This window comes from Ochotona curzoniae, unplaced genomic scaffold (genome assembly GCF_017591425.1).
Source record: "Ochotona curzoniae isolate NIBS_2020 unplaced genomic scaffold, NIBS_Ocur_1.0 contig_2723, whole genome shotgun sequence".
Lineage (NCBI taxonomy): Eukaryota > Metazoa > Chordata > Mammalia > Lagomorpha > Ochotonidae > Ochotona > Ochotona curzoniae.
The window spans coordinates 25809295-25835633 of NW_024465573.1; the positions used below are offsets into that span (position 1 = coordinate 25809295).

The window sequence follows — 26339 nt, forward strand, 5'->3', positions numbered from 1 at the left end:
GTGTTCCTGGGAGGTTCTGAAGAAGTGTCCAGGTCTCTGGACAGTGTAGAAGTACTCTTCAGGTGGAAGCAGTAGCTGTGCCTCTAAAGGAACACAGAGATTTCCACCTAGTTCTGAGATTAGTGTATACACAGGGAACATACACCATGGTAAGGAGGGTGGGCAGAGCAAGTTATGGTGTAGGCATGGCTCTTCTTCTACACCCCCGTTTTCAATCCCAGCTCGTGAGTGTGAGGCTCTGGGACTGGATGCATCCTCTGTGAGCCCATTTATGCATCCATGACATCAGGATAATAAAAAGCATGCAAACCCCACGTGATGTGAAGACTGTTAGAAGATACCAGGGCGCTTTCGTAGAGCGCTAAACACAGAGCTAGCAGGGGTTTTCTCAAGATCAAACGAGATAAGATACTGTAAACTGCCAGAAGCCAGAGCCAGTGCTCAGTACCTCTGATCCCTTTTCCCTGTATGCCAGCTAAGCTCAAGAAAGCTACTGCAGGGCAGGTGCAACAGAAAATGTTTTAAAGCTATAGACTGCTCTCCCAAGGAAGAGGCCTAATGGGTTAGTGGGGAAAAAGGCGGACAAAGGCTACTGCACAGCTGTAGTTGACAACTGGAAAATGGAGATGTGCCTATTTGTATTTTGTCAATCAAAACAACTGGCATTAGAAAAAAAAAAAAAGGACAAACTAACAAAAGAAGTATGGGAAGCTTGGAAGAGTGAGTGACTCTCATACGCACAGGCGCCAAAATGCAGTGTCTAGAGCGTGAGGTCGAGTCTTCTGGAGAACCACAAACAGGGCTTGGTCTCTTGCACTAACCTGTTGCCAGGGAGACAGCCCAAGGTATGGGGTGGCCCAGATACATGGTGCAGGCTGGAAACAATGATTTTCTTTCCTTTCTAATCCATTCCCAACACTGCCAGGGGATGGATATCACGCCCTTAAGAGTTAGTTGCCATCAACTAAACCTCATTCCCATTTAGGTGATAGGGAACAATGACACAGCAGGGATGATGGGTCCTGGGGACTCACTCCCACATCCACACTCAACTCCACCTCTCACTGCCAGGGTCTCCCCACAGATCATGGGGAGAACTTAGTGCTCAGTTGTTGGGAGCTGCCTCAGTTTCCCAGTCTGCACAATACTTACTCTGCTGCTGAAGAGGCAGCACAGAGCCACCGCAAGAGTCAGGACCTGTTTAATCTATCATTGTGGGTGGCTCAGAGACCTGTCTCGCCAAAGCCACTGGTTTGTTTTTTCCCATCTTCAGCTATCACCTCTGTCTCCCTTCTACCACCGGAACTCAGGAAGGCTGTAACTTCACCCGGAGTTATACTCCTAAGACAAATCCTAGAAGAAGCTTCCCAAGTGTGATTCCCAGGAATCGCCTTCAGTGTCTCATTGAGGTGGTACTTGAACAAATCTCAGGCAGATTTTTTTTTTTTTAACTTTGGGACTTGAGAAAAGACAGACCCAGCTGACCTGCAGAGAAAATAGCAGAATCCTGCCAGAGCATGTGGCGACCTGATTAGCATTTCCTCTATTCTAATCCAGCACCTCCTGCATTTGTATAAAAAGCCAACGGAGGAGTCCTGTGAAACATCATGAGGAGGACTGAGCTCTCTGTGCCAAGTTTAGAACTCAGGACAGAGGCCCAACACCCAGTTTACTTCTGGGATCTCTCCGTGGCATTTCTGTCTCACTTTGGATAAGCAGTTCCTAAAACTGAAACCTCCAAAAATTTACTCACACGCCAGTTAGGTTACAAATCAAGTGGCTGGCAGAGAGAAACCCAAATGTAAAAGTCTGCACGTTCATCTGCAGCTATCCGAGGAGTGCCCAAGAGGAGCATGAGACATGGTGTGTGAGACATCAGGTGTATGAAACATGGATAAAGTCTCACAGCGGTGCGTGGTTCTGCATGCACCAAAACAAAACTGTTGGCAAACCCTCAGCCATTTCCTGGGCTGCTGTCCTGAAAGTTTTACTCTTACAGAACAAAATTATGGCGATTTTGTGCTCCTCACTACAAAGCTGACATGAGCGTTGACAAGGCCAGGGCCATAATGTTAATGCAAGATGTTCCCGAGGGAGCCATGGACCCTTCTGCTTCATCAGGGCCTACCTAGCACATGGTCAGGATGCAATTAATGCAAAGCAGAGAAAACAGCCAGCAAGCCAGCATCTGACTTTGTCATTCCTGGTCACCGTCCACGGCTGAACACAGCAGGGCTGATTACACTTCAAAAACTGCCCCTTACAAATCCCAGACCTAAGAAATCCTGCCAAGTCTGATTACAAGTAAAATAAAATGCTGGAAACAAAAACAAACATAAAATGATGGAGTTGAGACAGAGATGAACTCAGAGGAGTTAGGGAAGTGGAGGTCTAAGATCCCAACATATCCATCCTGTTTAGAAAATACTGTTGAATCCAAAAAAGCAGAGAATCCTCACAACCTCCTGGAAAACCAAGCCAGGCAGCTAACGAGGTGGAGCCCACCTTTCAAGTTCCCCTCACCCCTGGCTGCTGCTCCTCACAGCACACACTCCTACAGCACACCCCATGGGCAGCACGAGCAGCACCATAGTTCAGCGAGATGGATCCAGGGATTTCTAAGAGGTTCTTAAACCAAACACGCCAGACGCAAGGAGAACGGGGTTATTCCCAGGAAGCTCCATGTTCAGGTTTGTCTGTTTATAACCAGAGATACATTTTCTGTGCAAAGAAAAATTCCACTTCCTATTTCTACTTAACTGTGTTTCCAAACCTACATGCGTTTTCTATCTTCCGCTACACGTCATAAAAATCCGTGGCATTCTCTTCCATCTTCAGTCATGGAGGTCTCTTATTTTTGTTCCTAACCTTTATCAAAAGCATTCCCGTGGATCTGACATCTCTTCTAAGTTCGCACCATTCCTGATTTCCCGTCCACAACCTTCTTGAGCTTTCTTCTCCTCTCTGCCACGCTCCTTGCCCATCAGGGTTCCATCAGGAGGCTACTGGGGATGGCAGAGTTAGATGAGCACTTCCATCATCTCTCCGTCAGGGAGCTCGGGCCTGTGTAGCAAGCTGCTGACGCGGCCCCTGTGGTCTGGTGACTTCCCGTGGCCAGGAGAGGTGTCTGCCAAAGAGAGGAGACACATTAAGCTCTGTGCGAGGACCCATGGCAAGCGCCCCTGTCCCAGCCAGGCTTCTCCCTAATCCCAGTGACTACTGGGGGAAGGTCAAACAATGTAGCTCATGACTGAATGATTGGCCCAGGCAGTCACACACAAGGGAAGGTAAGTGAACGGTGAAACGAAGTGAGTTCAGTGGGTGGGAATGACAGCAGGACTCTGCAAGAGCTTCTCACAGCACCGTCCCTAGACTCTGACATGCTCACTATAAGCAAGGAATTACCTGCATGTTCCTTGTTTTACATGGGAAAGTGCATCCTAAGAATTTCACCTCCAGAAAAGTAAAAAGTGAAACAAAAAAAGACAATTCTATTTATTTGTCTGTCTTAGGGGATATAAAAAACACACACACAAAAAAAATCTTCCCCAAGCTCCACCCTCCACCCTGGAGGTAAGTGTTCCTGGTTAAGTCAATGCCTTGAAGGCAACATCCCTGATAATATGGATGTACCTGGTGCCTAACATTAGCTCCGAAACATTTTAATTTTTAGCACCCCACAGGGGTCTCTATGACCCCTTCTGAGGAAGCAGTAGTTACAAGGCACACACTATAAACTGTGTGTTCATTTGAAGTGAAAGCAAATTATTGCAGCCCACATCTGCTCCTGTATTTTATTCCTGCAACATAAAATGCACACACAGCCTAGTGCAATAGGACAGGACGATCACAGTCACAAAGTGAGAGCTGGCAACTGCTGCCTCTCCAGCTCACCAAGGCTCGTTCTCTCAGGTCATGCAGTGCCATGGTTCCTGAATGGTATGAAGGAGGGAGGCATCACGTACCCAGTTTCTCCGCCACCCCTTTGGCCGCGGGGTGTTTCAGGACAGGGCTGTTGGAAGGGGTGTTGCTCAGCCTGCCCCGGCTGGGGAGGGAGGCCATGTTGGGCCAGAGGAGTTCAGTGTTCTTGTCCGTCTGGGTGCTGCTGTCCTTGCTGCCCGTCTTGGCATGCGCACTGCTGGCTGAAGTGGCGGAGGCTGTTGAGGCCAGTGCTGAGGATGGGGGAGTCGGCAGCAGGGGGGCTGAGGTGTGTTCATGATGCTCCTTCCCCAGCAGCAACCCTGAGGACGGAAGAACAGTATTCTCAATGACACTCTTTTTTTTCTGAAGAAACAGACAAAAACTTGTCTGAGAGATCACGTGCTTCTTGGCTGAGGACTGCTTCACTCATTCATTGATTCATTCATCAAGCATTTAATATGCATTTATTATGTGCATGATCAAATGAAAGGGACTTTAAGGAGTGACCTCATCCCTTTCCTAGGCAGTGGAGAAGTTGTCAAACAATCTAGTTACGACAGAACATCATCAAGTGCAGGACAAATTTGTTCCCAGGGTGGTCCCAGGAGCATCAAGAGGCACCCAACAATCAGAGTCTAAGTGTGGTGGGATGCCTGTGAGGTTTCCTGCAGGCCCTGCAGCATGGCTCAGGATGCCTGACCTGAAGCAATGGCTGTGGTTTAAGAAAAACTAAAGGGTCTTCTTGGCCCTTGGTATGTCTCTGTGGGTCTGCAGCTCTTCTGAACAATCTACAACCCTACCTCCACTTGAGAGAACACTTGATCATCTCCACCAGGTCCCGTCCAAAACTAGACATGCTCCCTGGGCAGGTATGTTGCTTTGAATGTGGTTTGTCCTCACGGATTCACATGTTGGAGGTGTAGTCTCAGGGTGGTGGTGCTGGGAAATGGTGAGCTCTTTCAAAGGTAGGAGTCTAGTTCAGTGAAGGAATTATCTTTGAAAAGGGTTCAAGCAACTCTTGTGGAAACTTGGGGATTCAGGTAACGAGAACAAACTGTTGCAAGAGTTAGCTCAATCCCTGACTTGCTCTCTGCCCTCCTGTTTGATGCTGCATCTCCCCTTCTTGCATGTGCTATGATGTAGTCTGCCACCAAGGCCCATCCTGGAGCTGAGTCAGTGCTGGTACCCTGCCCTTAAAGCTGCAAAACTCTATGTAAACCTCTTTCTTTATAAAGTAACCTGTCTTGGGCATTTCATTATAGTGCTTGTGGGACCGCTGAATTGTACACATTATTTCCTGAGAGATTTCCCTATACTAGAAAACCATGCCTTCCCACCTCCCCAAAAAACAGGAAGCCTGCTGGGTGCCCATGAGCAGCTGCTTTGCTCTCCTTCCTAGAGTAGTGAGGCTGGGGTGGAGGAGAGGGCATGCTGCCTATGAGAAGGACATGCAAAATGTGCAGGTGTTCATTTTCCTTAATCCCTTTGTGCTCAGACAGACAGGAGGGTAACTTTCTTATTCGTAAGTACAGCAAATGTTCAGGAAAGTGGCAACCCTCCAGAATGCTACAGGAAAAGCAGAAAGCACAATCAAGTATGTTTCCACCTATCTCACTAACAAAAAAGCCATGCATAGTGCATCCTCACTAGGGCTGTTTTCAGGTACCCTTGTGAGTTTGGGGAATTTGTAGCTCTATTCTTCAAACCATGAGGCTGTTTACAGGAAGATTCCACCAAGTGGGTGGGGCAGGAGGTTCTGGCCTTCTTACAAGCTCCCAGTGCTTCACATATTGTCCACTTTATATTATACAACATTCCCACGGATGGGTCTTTTCTTTCGCCTTACAGCTAAGAAGCAGAGACAGGATTCAAACTCAGTTGTGCCTGCTTTGAAGTGCATCCTACGTTTCTTTCCTCCTCATTTCCTGCCTATGGAAACTCCGGTGTCTGACAGGACGTTTGTATGTGTGTGTCTCCTTGGAGTTCCTGAACAATTAAAGAGACACACCATCTCCTCTATCTCCTGCCAGAGGCCACAGACCAAGAGATGGTAAGAACAAGTGGGGAACTGCACAGTGGGCCATCCACTGCACCTGTGGCCAGGCTGCACATCTCTCTGTTTTGGTGACAAATGGGTACCAACAGTAGTTATAAGGGGGAATACCAGGTTAGAGAACACAGCAATCTACCATCACACTAAGGTGCTCAGTCTCCTAGGCCTGGTGTAGACCAAATTCAGGAGGATATTGATTTCGACCAAGGGAGATGTCTCTCTGGCTGCACGTCAAACAGTCCTCCAGGGAGGTTTGCACTGGCATTGAGCACATTTCTGCCTTCTTCCCCAGGTCTGAGTACTACCTCCTGCTCTCTATCTGAGCTGGGGGGCCAAGTGTCCTCGGAAGGGTCTTGGCTGATCCCAGCTGCTGTCCACACACATCCTCTTTGAAGTGCATTTCCTTTGAGGGCAGGGGCTGCTGAAGCCACCAATGGAGGGACTTCAAACAGAGATTCTGGCTGTAAGTCTTTGATTCCCCCCTCAAGTGTGCTGGCTTCATATGGAAGTTCTTAACCCCTTTGGCACAAAGCAGCCAGCCTCCTCTAGGGAAAATTGGCTCTGGGCTCCACAGAGGAACAAAAACACACTGACCCAGGGACACACATCAAAGAAAGGCAGGACCCCTGGGGATGCCAGTGTGCTGGGGAAGGCAGCAGGAATGTGTGTGGGGGAATGCTGCCTGTTTCTTCTCCAGGCCTCTAGCCCAACAAGGGAGCTCGTGCCTAGCTGAGACCACACTCGTGCAACAATACAGTGAAAACGATCATTAAAAACCTGCACACTTGAGGGCACTTCTTCCAATGAACTTTTCTCTGCACCTTCTCCCTCTTGCCTCCCATGGCTCCATGGGGTGAAGCACGGTGGATATTGGCTTCCCTTTGTAGAAGCTGGACCAGAAGTGCCATGGTCAAATAATAGACTGAGCAGAAGCAAGTTCTGGACCTATTTATTTTCCCCCCACTAGGTGTTTTGCATTGTAAAGGAATAGCTCCACATTCAATAATAATAATAGATGATTATCATGGTATGTGACACTGTAGGGCTTACAGCCACTCTGGTGGTGTAGCCTTTGGGAATTCACAGTGTCCATTTCATTTTCACAATCAAGGTACAATCAACTTTCCTCCCCATTCTATAGATTTCTGAACAGAGACTGGGAGATGCTCATGGCATCTGGGAAAAGCAGAGACAGGGAGGCTGCCTGTCAATGTCTTGATTCTAAGATCCCAGCACGAAGGTGGTGGACTCACCTATGCTCCCCTTCCAGGTCTTCTCTTCCTTCTTCTCCTCTGCCAGCTGGCTGCTGGTCAGTGAGGTCTGCCGGGAGTGTGTCCCGGTGGCAGCTGCGATGGATGGGACTGAGCGAGCAGGCCGCAGGCTTGAGGAGTCTGCCTTCCCAGCATCTTTCCGGGATCGCTGCTGAAGGACTTTAATCATGGCGTCCTTCTCTATGATTTTGGCATGCAGGTTTTTAATACTGCAAGACACAGAAAACAGTGTTGAACAAAGAGCCAGTAGGTAAGAAAATCACATCTGGTTAGAACTAGAATCTCTCCTCTAGAGTCATCCCGGGCACTTTGCTCTGGCCCAGATATGGGAGTCAAGTGCTTTATAGATCATCAAGCATTCCTAACCTCTAAATTACAGAAGATGGATCATCAGTAAGAGATCAAAAGGCTGCATCTCCTGAGCACCGGTAGAGACTCCGGGCCTTCTGAGCAGCACAGTGAGAAGGGCCATGCCACCTACTGGGTCAAGACGGGCTGACAGAGCACTCTGCGAAGCTAGTACTGGGAATAGGTAGTGAAGAGCAATAGGAAGCACGGAGTCCTCTGAAGCCTCAAAGAGAGTGAGCTTCTAACTAAAGTCAACTTTCCTATTTTCTAAGAGAAAAAGCAAGAGAGATGGACAGATTATCTGGAAGACAAATTTTCTCCCCAGGTGGCCAAAAATAAAACCCAAAGCCACACGAGTTTTTTGGAGACCTCAAGTTCACAGCTGCCCAGCCAGGCCAGAGGTGCAGCTGCCTCCAGAAGAGTTGGAGTGAGAGAGTCACCAAGGGCTGGCAGGCCACACTCAGGGTCTGTAGGTGAGTGGTCAGGGCAGTGGCTGCAGCGCCAGCACATGCGGTCATTCCTTACGTGTATTCCATGTCTTGGCACCTCCTGTTGGCCTGTGCCACCTCTTCTTCCTCCTGCCAGATGTGAGCCTCCAGGGAGCTCTCTCCGTAGCTGCCATTCCGAGAGTGGTTGATGATTGTGGTGTCTCTGGGAACAACGGGGTGAGCACTGGGTCACAGACAGCCTGCTTGTTCATTTCAAGCTAAACACACTCAGAATGGCAAGAATGGGATCTACGTCAAAGCACCTGTCTGCTACTCACACCCTACCGGCATCTACAGACCTTAGTACTCTACTTCCTCAGCTCAGTTTCCAATCTGGTCAGGTGCTACCACATAGAACTTAGCAAACAGTCGTGAATAGCCAGCCAAAGGCTACCATGTTGAAAAAAATTGTTAGGGGCTGGTACTGTGGCATAGCAGGTAAAGCTACTTCCTACAGCACTGGCATCTCATATGAGCACAGGCAATTCCATTCCTAAATCTGAAAGAATTACGCGGTATATTGGGAAAACAAAATAAAATCCTCAAATCAAAATTTCCTGTCTTTCTACTAATAAACAACATTGTGCATTAAGCTATATGACAAGTTGCTTATATGCAGATTAAGCACCTATAGCTTTAATCTACTGACACGTGGATACTGTTGCTGCCATTGTATTTGTTGGTGTTTCTGGGACTATATTTCTGTATACCTGTCTTGTCACATTTTTCCAGTGTTAAAATTCTATTTTCAGCTTTCAAAATTTTATTTATTACTCTTGTTTATTTGAAAACCAGAGACGCAGAGAGTTTCCATGTGTTGGTTTGCTCCCCCTGTGTAGCAGCCAGAGCTGGGCAGGCTGAAGCCCAGATCCAGGAACTCACTTCAGGTCTTCTGTGTAGGTGGCAGGAAGTCAACCGCTTAGGCTGTTATCTGCTGCATCGCCTCATGTGCATTAGCAGGGGAGTGAAATGGGGAGGAGAGACGGGACTCACATATAGGAACTCAAGAAAAGTATGTGGACATCCCCAGGAGGGCTTCACCTTTGTGCCACACGCCTGCCCGGCTAGTTCAGTATTTTACAGTAAAAAGGGGCTCAGTGAGTACTTGAAACAAAGGCTAGCCCTCTTGGACAGAGAGACTCCAAGCTGAATTCTTTCTCCAGATGAATTCTGTCTCAATTCTTGTTTTATTCACTTGGGCTGTGGTTCAGGTTGGTTCAATGTAACAGACATGCTAGGCATCAGGAAAGAAGATAGACATTGTGTCCTTGGAAAGTCTAACTGAGGTGCGTGACACAGGTAGATGAAAATTCCCTTCAGATAGAAGCAGGTGTCTGACTGAACACAAGTGATCAAAGGGGCTGCTGTGATAACTGGCTAATCCTCTGCCTATAAGCGCCAACATTTCATATGGGCAGCGGTTGCCACCCTGGCGCTCCACTTTTAAATCCAACTCCATGCTGATAGATTGGGAAAGCAATGGAGAATGGCCCTCACCCCCGAGCCTCTGCACCCACGTGGGAGACCTGAAAGATGTTTCACGTTCCTGGCTTCAGACCAACCTTGCTCCAACCATTGTGGCCATTTGAGGAATGAACCAGAGGAAGAAGATCGCTCTTTCCCTCTGTCTCTCTGTGAGTGTTAAAACAAAAAGCCTGTCTTTCCAATATAAACAAATAAATCTTTTTAAAAAAAGTGATCAAAAATAACTATTCTGGCCACTTGTTTTTTCAATTTACTCACTTCTAATGAACAGCAATTAGTAAATTAGTACAAAGATAATTCTGCCATTTGAGTATATCTTTTTTTTTTTTTTAAGATTTATTTGTTTTCATTACAAAGTCAGATATACAGAGAGGAGGAGAGACAGAGATGAAGATCCTCCGTCCGATGATTCACTCCCCAAGTGACCGCAACGGCCGGTGCTATGCCGACCTGAAGCCAGGAACCAGGAACCTCTTCCGGGTCTCCCACACGGGTACAGGGTCCCAAAGCTTCGGGCTGTCCTCAACTGCCTTCCTAGGCCACAGGCAGGGAGCTGGATGGGAAGTGGGGCTGCCAGGATTAGAACTGGCGCCCATATGAGATCCTGGCGCGTTCAAGGTGAGGACTTTAGCCGCTAGGCCACACCGCCGAGCCCTGAGTAGTAGATCTTAAGCGGAAGATCTTATTGCCTCTGATTTTATGAATGGTAAATTAATGATTTAACTAAATATTTAATACCTTTAATGTCACATTTCATGGTCACAATCATATTGAAAACCTCAGAGCTCTTTGCTAGGACACCCAAGACAGCACAGGATTTATTTCTTCTATTCAGTGACCCCAAACAATGATGGACCATGAGTTTCTCACTGGGTCTGGGTAGAACCTGGTGCTCATGGCTGCCCCTTCCATCCCTACATCATAGGCAGTACGGATGACTATCCTCAGTGTACACATGGAGACCCCAGGAAGGGTGACTTTTCCAAGAAGACCTAGGTGTGAAGAATGGAAATGAATTCAACCTTAGGTACTTATGCTCCCCACATCCAGGTCCGTAACAGGCATTCTATATTCCTGTAAGTTTCATTTGTCTTTGTGAAGAAGGCTTCAGCAAAGATGCATAAAGACACAATAAACAAGACAGCATCTGTGAGAATGTGGCTCAAAAAAGAAAGCTGTGTCTGAAAATGTATCATGAAGTCAACATGTGCTGAAAGCAAACAACAATCTTTAAATATATTTATGAAAATACGAATTCATTCTACAGTGCACAAAAATCATCAATACAGCATTAAATAACTAGAAACAGTTTCAATATTTCAATATTACTTTTGAAAAATTCACATAGAGACAATTTTAAAAATTTATGTTTGTTCTGTTTATACTGTCAAGCAGGCAGAGTTAGATGAAAACAACTTAGATACTAAATTCTGGGGGAAAAATGTATCACTCTGAAATCTGTAGGAAGCTTCAAAACCTTCCCTTCACATATAAAATAAACCCAACTTCTACAATGTATGATTGCTAGTACTGAGATGCATAGAGTAGCAAAGCCAGTTCAGTGTGCAAAAATTACCTTTGTTGTTTAAAACTTATTGCTTATAAATGTAATGTATGCATCATTGGCTAAAAAGTCATAGAACTGGTAACCAGAGAAAGTCATTTTTATCTCTAGCTATTTAGCAGAGATCAGAGCTTCAACATTTCTCAAATGTTTCATTTTCCATTTTTCCCCTTACTGGCAATAGAAAAGCACAGGTGAAATTACAAAGATGTTCTTTGAAAAGAACTTAAAATTTCCATCCATCATTCCATTCATTCATCCATCACCCAGGGCACTGGAGGGGAGACACAAGGTTAGTATTGGGTCTCAACAGGGCTCAAACAGGACTTGGCTCCCCAAAACCATGCAAGCATTTAGGGGAGACCACACAGAGGATAGAGGAAGAGTTTACTCCCTATTCCTAGATCTTGTTTCACCACGCGATCCTTCTCTTTGTCTTCTGCCCTCCTTAAATGCCAGGTTATTGGGACTGTCTGTCTTGGATTGTTCAGACCTCCAAAACTGAAAACCAAAATAAGCCTTTCTTTTTCATAAGATGATCCTCTCAGATATTTTAGTTAGTATATGAACTTTAGACTGAAATAGATAAATCCCACAGTGCTCCTGTTGTCTGAGTACCCTTCATACTCCAGTGCAAGAAAGATGAAGTAATATGTGCCTAGAATCTGCTGCTGGGAGATTATTGTGGTTCTGCCTGGCTCTATTCACTGCTACCTTCAGTTTTAAACCCACCATAGGGTCTACACTGCAGAGCTGTTTATTCCCTCACCACAGGGTCTACACTGTGGACCTGTTCGCTCCATCACTTGTGTATCCTAGTTCCACTCTTGTGATCAGTGTTCAGAATGGCAAACAGACTTGTGCTCTGCTAAAAGCAAGACCACAAAAAGGTCCCCACTCCGGCCTCCAAGGTAACACATCAGCAGTGCTACTGGGGCCTTCGTGTCTCAGTCAGGCTCCCTGTCCTTAACCAGGGCAGAGCTATGATTTCCATTTCACTTAATGATGTCTGTCACATTTAGACGAGCTTGTCTCCCATCACACGTTCACAGTCAGTGACAGGGCAAGACGCCTTGCCTTTAGGTATTCTGCCTCCCTGTGTAGGGTCCTTCCACTGAACACCACACAGAGGAAGGGAACATGCAGGGCAATTGTTAACAGTCATGCATTAGCTCCAAAGCTGATCAAGTCTTCTAGAAGACCAAGTCCTCTAGAACACTACTATTGTTTGCCTAGAACACAGAAGTGACTTAGTCATTAGCTTAGAAAATAAAGAGTTGACTTTGGGAAGGTGTATTTCAGAGGGTTCCACTGTTCCCATCGACATGGTGCAATGCCTCAACTGGTGATTATACCTTCTGTCTCCTTCTCACCCAACAGCTACAGAGCTGTCTGTAGCTGACTCAAATATGTGTTTTATTCCTCAGACACTCAGATGATATTAGTTGTATATTCCACTACTGTCATAAACATCTATGGACAACACGCGAGCACTGGAAAATGATTCCAAAATGGTCATGTTCCATGTGTGTCTGCAGGTCTTTCTGGGTGCAAGTGTCCTGGGGTACCTGCTGGGGATGCCTGTGCCCAAATGATGACTCTGCCTTCTTCAGCTTTTGGAGTCATCTGGGCAGACTCCTGGGCACTCTTCTCTACTTGAGTAACGAACCTGAGTGCCCATAGACAGCTTTAAAACTGTCTCCCCTCCATTCCAACCTGTCTTCTCACACTCTAAGGAAGAAATAGCCCATCTCAAGGCAAGGTGAAACTGACTCCGCGAGCAGTTGCATCCTAGACTTTTACTCCTCTTGCTTGGCTCACATCCTGCAAGCCCTAATGGTACCACAACAGTCCTTTTTTCCCGAGAAGCTCCTTTGAAATTTGAGGCACTTCTCCAAGTACAACAGACCCATAAATGTTGGGAAATTCTGAACAACTTCAAATGACCAAAATCACTAATGTGCAGAAAGTGAAGTGAGGGAGAGGCAAGGGTGGGGGCTTCACTGGTTCAGTGCACAGGCAGCCAGGCTCGTGCAGTAGCAAGGCCGGGGGGAGATCCTCCAACCCAAAGGTAAGGAGATACTGCCTCACTCGCCCAGGCAGAACAGGATTTCAGCAAAATTCCTGAGCTCACACCCCTTGAGCTCATTATTACAGGAAGAATGAGGCTGTGCATCTACAGAAAATAGAGCATCAGTGGTAAATACAGACAGCATCAGAAAACATTCTCCAATTAGATGAAGTTGGATTTTGAGTGAAACAAGCCTCCATTTGACCTGTGGCCCCAGCACATCCTCCTAGACAAGTTTGGATAAATTACTGAAAAATCTCATTTTCTTCACTTACAACACTGCTATGAGGCTCATAAATTCTCATCTGACCCTGGATTAAAAAATTCCTACTACATCGTCACAGCATCATTTTTCATGATCCCACAGTATTGCCACTGTGTGGGTGTGCTTTACACTGCTAAATGAATCCCCTCTTGTTGCATTATAGACTGTTTTAAATGACTGATGTTTTCGACACCTAGGAGTGAATATCCTTGAACATATATCTTCAGGCACTCATGTAATAATGTCCTCAAGATAAATGTTGAGCGCTAGAAGTTTGGAACCAAATTATCCTCCAGAAATGTTTTACTACCTTCATCCACAACCTGCAGCATGGCCTTTTAAGTGACTGTCAACTGGGCCTGGCACAATGATCTACTGGCTAAATCTTTACCTTGAAAGCACTGGGATCCCATACAGGTGCTGGTTTGAATCTCAGCTGCTCCACTTCCCTTTGGCTCCCTGTTTGTGGCCTGGAAGGCAGTTGAGAACGGCCCAAGGCCTTAGTACCCTGTACCCGTGCAGGAGACCTGAAAGAGGCTTCGGGCTCCTGGGTTTGGATCGGCTCAGCTCAGGCCATTATGGTCACTCAGGGAGTGAACCAGCAGATGGAAAATCTTTTTCTCTGTCTCTCCTTCTCTCTGTATATCTGCCTTTCCAATATAAATAAATAAACCTTAAAAAAAAAAGATGGTGAGCTGACCTCACTCCCCAGGAGGGGCCCTGTTAGCTGGATTTGATATTTCCCTTGTGCCTTTGTGCCCTGCAGAGTCCCACATTCTCACCTCTCCGCTGCAGCAGTGGCTGCAGCATTCATGGCGAAGTGTCGAATGGTGCTCTCCTCCAGGTACTTTTGCTCCCACTTCGTCATGTCAGCTTCCAGGGCCAGGATCCGTTCCTCCTTCTCTCGCACGAGTTCCATAAGGGCTGGAGCATTATACTCTGGCATGTTGGCTGGCTGGCCACTTCCATGTTTCTGGAGAAGCAGAAATGAGATCTTGCTGCTCAAAATGCACAATGAACTAGACCACATGAACCCAGTCTGTGAAGCTGTACGTAAGGATCATATGGCTTCCCTAGACCTTACAGCAGTTTACACATATCAGCATTGTGGCCTTGTTGCCGGAGTGCTGTGTTGCAATCCTGATTCAGTAGATCCTACCACCAGACCACCTCACTTCTACTTTCCTGTCTCATTCAAAGCCCATGAAACTCTATAAAACACAATATATGCCCTCAGTTTCACAGACAAGAAACCAAAGTTTCTGGAAGGTTAAATGAATGGTTTGGTGTCTCTTAGCTCATCAATAGCAAGGTCAAAATTCAACTCCAGCTTTCTCTGACTACAAGGCTCAAGGTCTTTACACAACAAGCAGCTTGTCCAATGCCTGGTAGTTAATTTATACCAAAAGTAGGAATGGGAATTCAGATTTGGCCTCTCAGTCTAGAACACCTATTCCAGAATTCAAGGAAATGATCCCAGTTGTCTGTATCCCCCTGATTCTGAGAGGTAAAGTGGAAACAGGGGAGGTGGCAGCAACACGCCCTAACAGGCATGCCCCCGGGAGCTGTGATGTTCCTAGGTGGGAGGGGAGGCACCAAAGGCATCAACATTTCTCCTATCCGAAGGGCTGAGAGTGAGAAATAAAGAAATCATGGAAGCACAAGCACATGGATGAAAGGCAAGCTCATGTTTTAGCCTTTCGTTAATAAAGCAGTTGCCATCTGGATTGTAAACAAGCTGATGATGTTTACAGACTTTGCTTTTAATTATTTCCTATTTCCTCTCAACAGCATGATGTAGAGGATACTGGGCTTTAACAAGGTATGGTCTTGAGACCAGCAGTGGAGACAAGTCATCGTGGGAACTCAGGGTCAGGGGCCCAGTCCCCGCATGATCTGGGGTTACTTCACACACCAGCAGAGAATGATTCTCTCCTGGCTACTCTACAGCCTGAGACCCACAATCCCCTCCTGTCTCCCAGTGACTGCAAATATCAAAAGCAAAGCTTGTTGCTGGGTGAGAGGTATCCAAAAGCTTCACACAGAAGCCCCTAATGTCCTAAGAGGAACAGCTGGGCATCCTGCACTCCACCAATGGACTCTAGACCTGCCAGACCGAAGAGAACACACGGGCCTCCGGGCTTTTTGTAAACCGTATGCTCCTATTCAATGTTTTAAAACCACAAATGGAAATGATTCTCAGAAGTGGCTGCTTGCCAACAACCAACATTTAAGGAAGAACAGAGCAGAAGGCACATACCTGTTCTCACTCAGCCTGCAGGGAGCCACTGACCCCATCTGGCCAGTCACCCCAGACTCAGGCAAGGGGACAAATGAACCAGTCCATCGAGATGAGATATTCCCTTATTTTTAGAAACTTTCCAAGAAAGAAAGCTCCCTTGCTTTCCTTAGCTGCCATCGATGCCTGTCAGTTTCTATCTAATCCATTCTGTTACATTTCAGCTGGTTTGCTTTTGCAAAATCTTCTTGACCTCACATAACATCATGACAACTCTTCACAGGTCCCCAAATTCAGGCCATTAAAAGGTATTTAAATAAATGCCTGCCTTTCAGTGTTCAGGTGCACAGAGAAAGCATGGGTTAATGGACAAATGTGCTAGCTAGAGAAGACACTGAACGTCAGGGCAGTTTTTGCATCTCACCCAGTGGTGCATAAATATTTACTGAGCACGTACCATGTGCTGGGGATGTATCAGCAAACACCACAGATAAAATCTTTGCTCTTGATGTGTTCATATGGGAGGAATGCCCTAATAGTCCATGGTCACTTCATCTCTCTAGGCCTCATTTTCTCCAGAACATTCCTTTCTTCTCTCTTGCACCTCACAGCAGGATTAGTGTGGAAGCACAACAGTAGTTAAGACTAGCAATGGAAGTTTCTTTTTTAGTGGAATGCTAAGTGCCAGGCACTGTGGTAAGCATTTTGTGCAGTTTTTTAAATATTTATTTTAAAAAAACAGAGTCCCAAAGAGCGTAGGGGTGATTACAAAAAGAGATAACTTTGAACTGTGGATTCACTCTTCCTCCAATGGCTGCAACGGCCAGGATGGGGCCAGACCAAAGCCAGGAGCCTGGGACTCTGTCTGCACCTTGCAAATGATATGCTGGTGCTCAAGCACTTGGGCCATATTTTGCCACCTTGCTAGATGCACTGACAGGGAGCCAGATGGGAAATGGAGCTGCCAGAACTTCCTCATGTTACAGACCAGGATACTGAGGCTCAGAAAGAGCACTCACCCAAGGCTACTTCTCTGGAAGGAGGAGGCATGAGTCAACCCCGGCAGCTCTAACTCTGGAGCCTGCGCTCCGATTCCCTCCAGGATTCCATGCCACTCTGCTCATTGCTGGTAGAACTGCCTCCTGGAAGCACCCAAGACATTGTGCAGCAATGGGAGCTCTATTTGTTGGGTTAGATTTGGAAGCTCTGCTGTGTTCTAAAGGCAGAGTTAGTCCAAAGGCAGAGCCCTCATATTGGGAGTAGAGGGTGTTAATGCTACCCTCCCCAAAGGAATGGCCTCAGAAATTAGCACAGCAGTGTTATGTTGAACATGGGGTAATGAGGGGCTTTATTACAGTGTGGGCTCAGCATCCTTTCTAGAGGGGCCTCACGTGAGGGGACTGGGAGTGTAGGGGGCAAGGCGGCATGCCCTGCTGCCCTATCTGTGCAGGTGCAAGCAGGAGCTGCACAAGGGTGAGCGAGGAGATCAGAGGGGTCCATACAAAGTGTTACCTAGAAAGGCCAAGTCTTCTAGAGGACAGTGTTCTACGGTGGACTCAGGTCATGCCTGGTGAGGGCTGGCACACTGGTGCTTTCTGTACCAGTCCACCAGCTCCAGATCTGAGTATAACTAGATTTCACCTAGAGAAAAACTCAAGATTTTGGGGGTGGATTTTTTTCTGAAATAATATGTTTCCCTTTTGTTAGAATATGCTCACTGCAAAATTAGAAAATTTTATTAAAGGAAAAGCCTGAAAATAATTTACCTTTTAATGTGTAGATAAGCACAACAGGACTCTCTGAGTGCATTTCCTATGCCAGGAGGTGGATGTATATCTCATCTTTTGAACACTGTGGCACTATTTTGAAACACACGTCAAGCATCAATGTTCTAATTGGTCCTGAAGATTGCACTCCGCCTCATGTCAGCTGCAGATCTGCCATCAGCTCTCAAAGACACATCCAGAATACAAGGAGGGTAATTTCCCTGGGGAGCTTCAATTTAGCAATTTCTGCTCTTCACACACACGCCTGAAGGTATCAGTTGCTTTTAGGCATGGCAGGAGTGCTGCTCTGGCTGGTTTGAGGGAATTATGTGACTGAGCAAGCACAGGTCTCAGGGTATGTGTGCAAACTGTCCTCTGCAGCCATGAAGATATCTTTTCAGGATTTTAACTTCAACAGCTCTTCTTGATACATGGTAATAACAATGGAGTTGAGTCTGGTCATGCAGCTTTAAAAATGGGATGTGCCGGGGCTGGCACAGCAGCTCACTGGCTACTCCTTCACCTGCAAGCGCCGGCATCCCATGTTAGTGTAGCAGCTGCTGCACTTATCATCCAGCTCCCTGCTTCCAGCCTTGGAAAGCAGCAGAGAATGGCCGAAAGCCTTGGGACCCTGTGTCTGCATGGGAGACCTGGAGGAAGCACCTGGCTTTTGATCAGCTCAGCTCTGGCTGCTGTGGCCTTTTAAATGCGGAGTGAACCAGAGGATGGAAGATCTTTCTCTTTGTCTCTCCTCTCTGTAAATCTGACTTTCCAATTAAACTTACAATTAAAAAAAAAAAACCCTGAGATGTCCCTCTTTTGTCATCCCAGTCTACCAGTCTCAAGGTCTACTACAGGCCATTGCTGCGCCTGGTCCCACAGAAGTCCTGCCTTCAGGTTAGGGAGGTGGAGATCTAGTGACTGAGCAACACAGGACAACTGGAGGGTACGATTCAAGCCAGCACATGTGACACAAGTTACACATGTTTGATGTCCAGCTACAATATGCAAGATGGTAGGAAGCTGGGGTGGATGCCTAAATTTTTTTGGGCAATCCTAGTCACATCTCTATCTCCAGCAAAGTGCCCACAAGCAGCACAAACTGCATGGGCCTGCACTGCGAGAGAGCTGAGCTTGCCTGAGTACACACTTTCAAGTGTTTTCAAGTGTCTCAAACACAACCACTAGGCCCTGTTCTGTAGATAGCCCCATGGAGCTCTGCGTTGAGTAGCCCTGGTATCCTAGCTTAGAGCACACTTTTCAGCAGAGGTATACAGGACTTTGCCCACCAGGCTGGCTGATGATGGGCCAAGCCAGGCTTGTCTACAGCCAGAGGCTCTGACCGGCCTGGAATGGGGCTGAGACTGCGATGCTTCACTCTGTGCTTGCTCATTGCTAAATTACTTCACCCGCTCCCGTAAAGAAGGTGAGGCAGAAGGATAGCAGCTTGCTCATGGCCAAGGTCACTTCCTAGGGCTGCAGTTGGTTCTTCTGCTTACCTCTGGAAACTCACCGATCATCACCTCCAGTCACTACTGTCAACCCTCACCAGTGCTTTCTTTCCACTGCTCTGAGTTCCCACTGTCACCACACCTTAGAGGACACTAAGCCTTGGGGCTTGGCCCTTGACTTAATCATCCACACTCCAGATTGTCCATTGGCATGACTGAGGGCTCTTTCTCTAAGCCTTTGCATCACATTCTTCTTTGTTTTAAAAGCCTCCTTGGTGCTGGTTCTCTACTGACTACAGCAAGAACCCTCACCTCACCACTTGACCAAATGTCCTCCCTGGCATGACCTCCTCACCAGCCACCCCAACAGGCATCCTCCACTAACTAGTGGCTCAAAACTGCCTTGGACTTGACATATTGGTCCATGGCCCCTTCACTTTCCCATGCCCTTCCTTGAACTCCCTCTGATGAGTATGCCTTGGAATGCTCAGAAATTCACCTTTCAAAGTCCAGCTCAGATGTGTTCTTCTCTGAAGCCATTTAAAGCACATATCTCTCCCCTACGGCATTCTTCTTTCCCCAGCCCAAGTCGGTAGCTACCTTCTCTCTGTCACTCCACAATAAGTGGAAGGCTGGCAGACTCCTCCTCTGGTGGCAATGTAGGCTCCCTGAAGACAGGGAGTTTTGGCTTCCCTTTGAATTATTAGGGCAGAGCACAGAACCTAGCCTTCAGAAGGAGTTTTTTACTCTGCTGAATGATCATGTCCAAATCACCTGTTGGCCCAGCTGCCTTACCTGTTGGGTTCTCAGTGCATCCAGCTCTCGCTCCAGCCAGGTCCGCAGCCTCCGCTCCATCTGCTCTCGCTTCTCACATGCAGACTGCAGCTGGGTCAGGGCCTGCTGCAACTTTTCAACTTTCTCAACATATGCTTGCTTCTCTCGTAACTGAGTGGAGAAGAGTGAAAAAGAAGAGAGTTTAGATCAATGATTTTCAGTGTTGGGGTGCAGGTGGCAGGCAGATTACCTGGAAATCGTATTCAAACCACAGGTGCATGTACCCCACAATTCCTATCCTTCAGGTTTGCTGAGACAGAAAAGATTTATACAAAGTTGTCAGTTACACTTCAAATGACTAGGCTACTTGGAAATAAAGACCTCACCCTAGTATCCACTGTTGGTAATTTGCACAGCTTGGTTACTGCTTAATAACACTAGTATTTACAAGTATTAAAAGAGGCTAATGAAATTTTTTTAGTATTGTGAATAAATCCTTAATATTTTGGATCAAATGAAAACTTTAGAATCAAAAACTTCTATACTAAATAAGAGCAGGCATTGCAGTAAAGCAAGTTAAGCTGCTGCTTGTGACACCCAGCATCCCATGTCAAAGTGAGTGCCAGTTTCAGCCTAGTTTCATCCCACATTCCCTAATTCAGCTTCCTGCTGATCCTGGTGTGGCTTGGCCTAGCCTGGCCTTTTGCAACGATTTGGGAAGTGAACCAGAAGATGAAAGTGTTCTCTTTCTCACTGTTTTTCCCTATCTGTCACTCTGCATTTCAAACAAGCAAACAAATTTTAAAACATTCTATAAACTGAAGACAAACATGCCTGCCTATTTACTTCTCTATCCATTCATTCATTAAAAAATATTGGAAGGAAATACCTAAAGTGTTAACAATGTATATCTATATAGCAATTTTTTTCTTTGTTCTTTTCATTTTTTAAAAATTTCCACGACAAACATAAATTACTTTTATAAGGGACAAATTATACATGTGTATACACATGCATGTGGATCCACCTGTGTATGTGTGAATAAACATAATCATTTCTTTTGATTAATGTTAATAGAGTAACTTTCTCATAAAGATCACCAAGTCTTCTGGAGACAAGTGACAGCCCTGAAGAGTCAGGGAGGACCTAACCAACACTCTTGCAACTTAACTGAGTACAAATACATTAAGGTTAAAATAAAACGTAGGTAAATATCACAACAGGCACAGACTTAAGATTATGGCCAAAAATTTCAAACTCTTACCCTCAGAGTTTGTTTTCCTCCAGTTAGGAGTTGAGACCATGGTCATAAATCCTGGGCACATTTCTAACTTTCTGGAAACTGATGCGTACCAAAAACCAGGCAAGAGTATTAACTTGATCTAGTCCTGGGCAAGAATACACCAGATGGTATTTCCTGTCATTCTGCACCTGGGTATGCAGATGCCTTGCTGGTGATTCAGCCCTGACTTTAACCCCTGATTAAACTGGCAAGTCAGAACAGGCTAGTGATTGAGCTTGATGACTTCATTGGCAGCACGGCCGTGAGCTGTCTTTGTCCCCTCTCTTATCCAAAGCCATTGGAATAAAACAGAGGAATTTCTAACTTTTTAAGGAAGGCACATCAATTTTGCATATTTTAAAAAAGATTTGTTTTTATTGGAAAATCAGATTTACTGAGAGAAGGAAAGACAGAAACATCTCCCATCCTCTGGTTCACGGAGGACTGAACAGGTGAAATGACTTGCTCAGAGTCACATAGTTGATACTGATACAAGAACCTGGCTCTTCACAGCACTCTGAATCACCATGGAAAGTCAGGGTAAGTTGATCTGAAGGAGGACCCTCCAGAAGGCCCTGTAGTAAGAACAAGAGGTGAGTCTACCAGCCAGAGACATGGAAGATGATTTTAGGGAGGTTACGGGCAACCAAAGGTTTCACATATGGTGATGCTCAAGAATCTGTCTTTAAGGAGGTCATAAATAACTTTTACTTTAATAGAAATATTAAAAATGTTTTAAAAATTATAATTTTTAAATTTATGATCATTTTTCTTAGGACCACAGACAGAGGTGGAGCTTTCAGAAGTGACCTCTAGGATAATAACAACGAGAATTGGTGCGCCCTCCACAAGGTTGACTTTCTGTCCACTGATTGCTGCAGAAAACATCTTCCTATTTAGCCACTTCCTTTCTGGCAACCAGGAAGATACTCCGGGCTCCTACCCAGGGTTTTCCTGCAAGTATTAAAACTGTCATTTCTATATAAGACTTGGGGAGTTTAAATGGTTGATTATGGGCAAGACCCTGCTTTACTCACTGATTATTCTGTTTAGCAGCACTACCCTTGCAGGGAAGGCTGGTGGAAACATCTGAGTGACCAAACAGCAGGACATCGCCTGAAAGGACAGGTTCTTGTGCCATAGGTTGAAAGTTCTGTGAGCTGAAGAGGATTCCATTAGCAGCTACTAAACCCATAATGCTTCAACAGGATCAAAATTTCTGGGCCTAGAGGGATACTGCGTGGTTGATCCAGTCAACTTCTGAAAATGTGAGACAGATCTGCTGACCCAAGGACAACTGAACTATTAAAAAAAAATTGTTAATTTTCTTTTCTGTGAGGCACCAGTGTTTTCTAGTCCCTCCATTTTTTCCCTAGCCCTGGACATTTGCCAACCAACAGTTGGAGGCTGGACTTCCGGCTGAGCGGGAGTTCTCTCACAAGGGTATTCATGGCTGCTTCTCATATTTTCGTGGCTTTGAGATGCAGTAATCTGTTCTCATTATTTTTGTTCAGGATATTTCCCATATCCCTCCTATGCTCAGCTCCTTAAGTTTGGCTCTGGTTAAAGTAGCTGGGTAGGAAAACGAAGTGGAAGTCCTCGGGATTTCTGTTTCCCTCCCCAAGTCAGTCTCACCTCCTCTTCCAGCTTGATGACTCTGGCCTGGGCGTTGCTCAAAGCCTGGTCCAGGATCTCAATGTGCCTCCGGTGATCCTCACTCGCAGTCCGTACTGCTGCTAACTCCATTTCTAATTTCTCTTTTTCCTTCAAGAATTCTTTGTCTAGAAGGGAAACAAGAACAAAACTACCTCTATCAGCAAGTGCTTGGTCTCTGGGCTCACTGCCAGTCTACATCTGGCAAGGATTAAAAATAAAAAAGCATTCAAATAGTAGAGGATTGAGTTACTGTTTTTATTCCTCAACAGTGGTGTCTCAAAAACCATCACTAGAAGCATTCCAGGACACAGTTGCAGAGAGAAAACAGCACACAGAAAACCAGTGACCCCATATCTCCATAACTCACTTCTCTACAACACTGACTTCAATGCTTCAATGAGTTTTATACCTGTTATTTAATTTAATGCTCACTCCTCCCCTATTTCCATTTTCCAAGCCTCTACTGATGGGGGTAATATCAATACTAATGTTAATATTTTGACTTATAAAAATAAACCAAGATGCAGAATCAAGCATCTTGTCTTAGGCCACATAGCAAAGGCGAGATTTAAGGTTAAAAGCCCGTCTCTGGCTGGATGCTCTTCCCAAATAACCTGGTCCCTTACTTTTTCCTGCCTTTTTTTTTTTTGTAAAGAGGAATAACACTGCTTTAGGTTTAAAGCATGATTTTTCTCTCGTTCAGCAACAACAAGGGTGATAGTGGTTGCTGTCATTTTTCTCGTGTGGAAAGCCACGCTGGGACACCCTCAGTCCCTACTCTTCGTTTCCTGTGCTGACGTCTCTATTCTCATAGCTTACACAAGCAGGATCCTTTGTGTCATGGAATGAGCATTTCTTGTGAAAAAACATTTTCCCATTAATAAAGCACTAACTTTTCTTAAAAAATAGATTAGATAAATTATATATATTTATGTTCTGCACGATTTGGAAAAATTTGATAGAACTTTAAGGTCAAGAATAAGGGAGTAGTCACATCAATTACTGTAAACTTTTCAACAAATAGGATTGGGCCATTTAAATTAAATAAGGACATTGGTAACATGAAAAAAATTTTCACTAGTAAGAAAATGATTGTGAAATCATCTGATACTTTTCTGTATTTGTGAAAACAAAGTATACATGTCTAACTACAGCAGCAGCACCAACAGTGGGTTGAAACTGAGTTCTGTGTGCATACATCATTCTAACATTTCATACCAATTATGTCAATTCCAGCAATTCACACTAAAACAGGGAGCCAAAGTCAGGAAGTCACACCAGCATTTTTTTTAAAGATTTATTATTTTTTTATTATTTTTTTTATCGGAAAGGCAGATATACAGAGAGGAGAGACAGAGAGGAAGATCCTCCGCCCGATGATTCACTCCCCAAGTGAGCGCAACGGCCAACACTATGCCAATCCGAAGCCAGGAGCCTCTTCCGGGTCTCCCACGCAGGTGCAGGGTCCCAAAGCTTTGGGCCGTCCTCGACTGCTTTCCCGGGCCACAGGCAGGGAGCTGGATGGGAAGTGGGGCTGCCGGGATAGAACCGGTGCCCACATGGGATCCCGGGCGTGCAAGGCGAGGACCCCAACCACTTGCGCCACCGCGCCGGGCCCCACACCAGCATTTTTACAAGCAGTTGCATTTCTTCATTATTTCTTTCATAGTCACTCATTGATTTAATAGCATATGGTTATGAGACATTAAAGACCTGGGCTCTGATAGCAGCAGACATAATGCTGCACTAAAGAAACAAAGTGTGGTTATGAATACAGAATATGGAAATTAAAAATCTCAGATGACAAACTCACAACTTTAGAGTTAGAAGGGATCCCAGGAAACAAACACCCAGTTCTAGGGCCTTCACTTCATGGGTGACAAAAGGAAAACGCAGTAGAGAAGGCTCTTTGGCAAGGTCCCAGTGCCAGCTGGGGCAGAGCCACAGGCTAGACGTCTCCTGACGTCCCACTATGATGTCCCTTCAGCTTGACCACGCTACCCTTGAATTGTAAAATTATGTTGATGAAATCAGAGGGCACCAGATTGAGTGAATGTTCTGAATGAACAGATGGAGTGAGAGACTTGTCAAGCTACACAGTGGATGTGCATCCCAGAATCAAGAGTATTCCCTGCAAACACAAGGAGACCACCACTGCCTTGACCCAGGATACAGCATTACTTTTAGGCTCTCCATACCTCATTTCAGCAACCCATTGTTTTCCCTCCTTCTCCCTTTCAGTGGCATTTGGAATACTGCCTGTGAAGCCTCCTTCCCAAATCACAGAAAATAGGCAAGGAAGAGGCCTAACAATGGGTGGGTATCAGGCCACTAGCTCTGTGTTCACCTTCTATGGCCCTGAATGGACTATAGCATCCTACTCTTTCTACTGCCTAAGTCTGGGCAGCATCTCAATGGGCCTTGTCCAGCTCTGGGGGACACACATAGGTTACCAAGCAGGCACCCTTAGACATGTACCACTGTATTTCAGGGTTTCCATCTGGTGATCATTACCAATCTAACCATAAAGTTCTTTTTGTTGAGGGCTGTCAAGCACAAACTCATTGTGTTCAAAATCAGCATAATTCAGGAACAGAAATCACAAATAAAGCTTCGTACATTTTTAAAAATCAATAATCACAATTATTGCTATGTAACGAAGACAACTCTTCAGATACAGTTTTGAGTTAACAAGTGTTCCTTCCTTCCAAATACACACACACACACACACACACACAGCCAGCATTTGCTAATTTCTTGAGGGGCAGTACTATATTGTCACTAAGGAAACAGATCTTAGGATCAGAAAGACCTGCATTCAAATCCCAGCTCACCACCTTGCAGTTACAAAGCCTCAGACCAGGTATTTAACCTCTCTGAGCTGCAGCTCCCTCATACGTTCCATGGAAATCCTAACACCTGCTTCTCAGTGTTGCTATGTTGACTCTTCTTAATGGAGGACAGTGCAAAAGGGTATAAACGGTCTCAAATGTTCAGGACTTCATCTGTTTGGGTTATTAGTGATTCCCTGGGCCCAAAAAAAGTACCTGGCTGAATAATATTGTTGAATAAATGAAAAATCTCTTATGTGTCAAGCTCAAAGCCAACTGAACAAGCCATAGGTCTTGTTAACTGTTAGGCATTCAGTACTTCTGTGACTTCCCTACAGCGTTGATTATATGGCTGTTCTACTCCTCCTTTGAGCCCAGTATTCTTTGAGACTCCAAACCTATCCAGTGGTTGACACCAACCAGGGACAACCTCAGCTCCTCCCGGTCTGGACTTCCTGAACCCCATGACGTGCATCATAGAATAAAGATATGGATATCAGTCAAAGGCTCCAAGACCCTGAGAATGCTTCATAGACCTCCGAAATTCATCTCTGTTCCAAGTTTAGTGATTTGGACTTCAGGCTGCAGCAATGTCATTTAATATCATTCATATTAAAGTGAAACTCCTTGGTACTGACAAGAAGCATAGTTCTCAACTCTAAAGCTTTACAATTGATGCTTGAAGTAAAAAATTGTAATTAAGAGTATCTGTTAATGTTTGTTGAGTGAATACTGTGTTCCAGGAATGTTCCTTATGATTATTCTCAGTAAGTTGTTTCCTTTATTCTGAATTAACTGTATGAAGTAGACAGTATTTTTGTTTCTATTTTCCAGCTCAGGAAAATGGCACTGAGAGAGTAAGTGATGCCTGCCG

The 26339-nt window shown here is 45.5% G+C and overlaps 1 protein-coding gene across 1 annotated transcript in view; it reads right to left on the reverse strand.

The window, feature by feature from the left end:
- Positions 1–693: 693 nt before the first annotated feature.
- AMOTL1 (angiomotin like 1) overlaps positions 694–26339 on the reverse strand; it is a 100317-nt gene continuing 74671 nt past the window's right edge. The window contains exons 7-13 of the mRNA XM_040977126.1: positions 22614–22759; positions 19718–19867; positions 14249–14439; positions 8119–8244; positions 7228–7454; positions 3966–4241; positions 694–3127 (exon numbers count right to left, since the gene is read on the reverse strand). Coding sequence (XP_040833060.1) covers positions 3021–3127; positions 3966–4241; positions 7228–7454; positions 8119–8244; positions 14249–14439; positions 19718–19867; positions 22614–22759 — 1223 coding nt within the window. The 3' untranslated portion in view covers positions 694–3020. The remainder of the gene's footprint in view (positions 3128–3965; positions 4242–7227; positions 7455–8118; positions 8245–14248; positions 14440–19717; positions 19868–22613; positions 22760–26339) is intronic.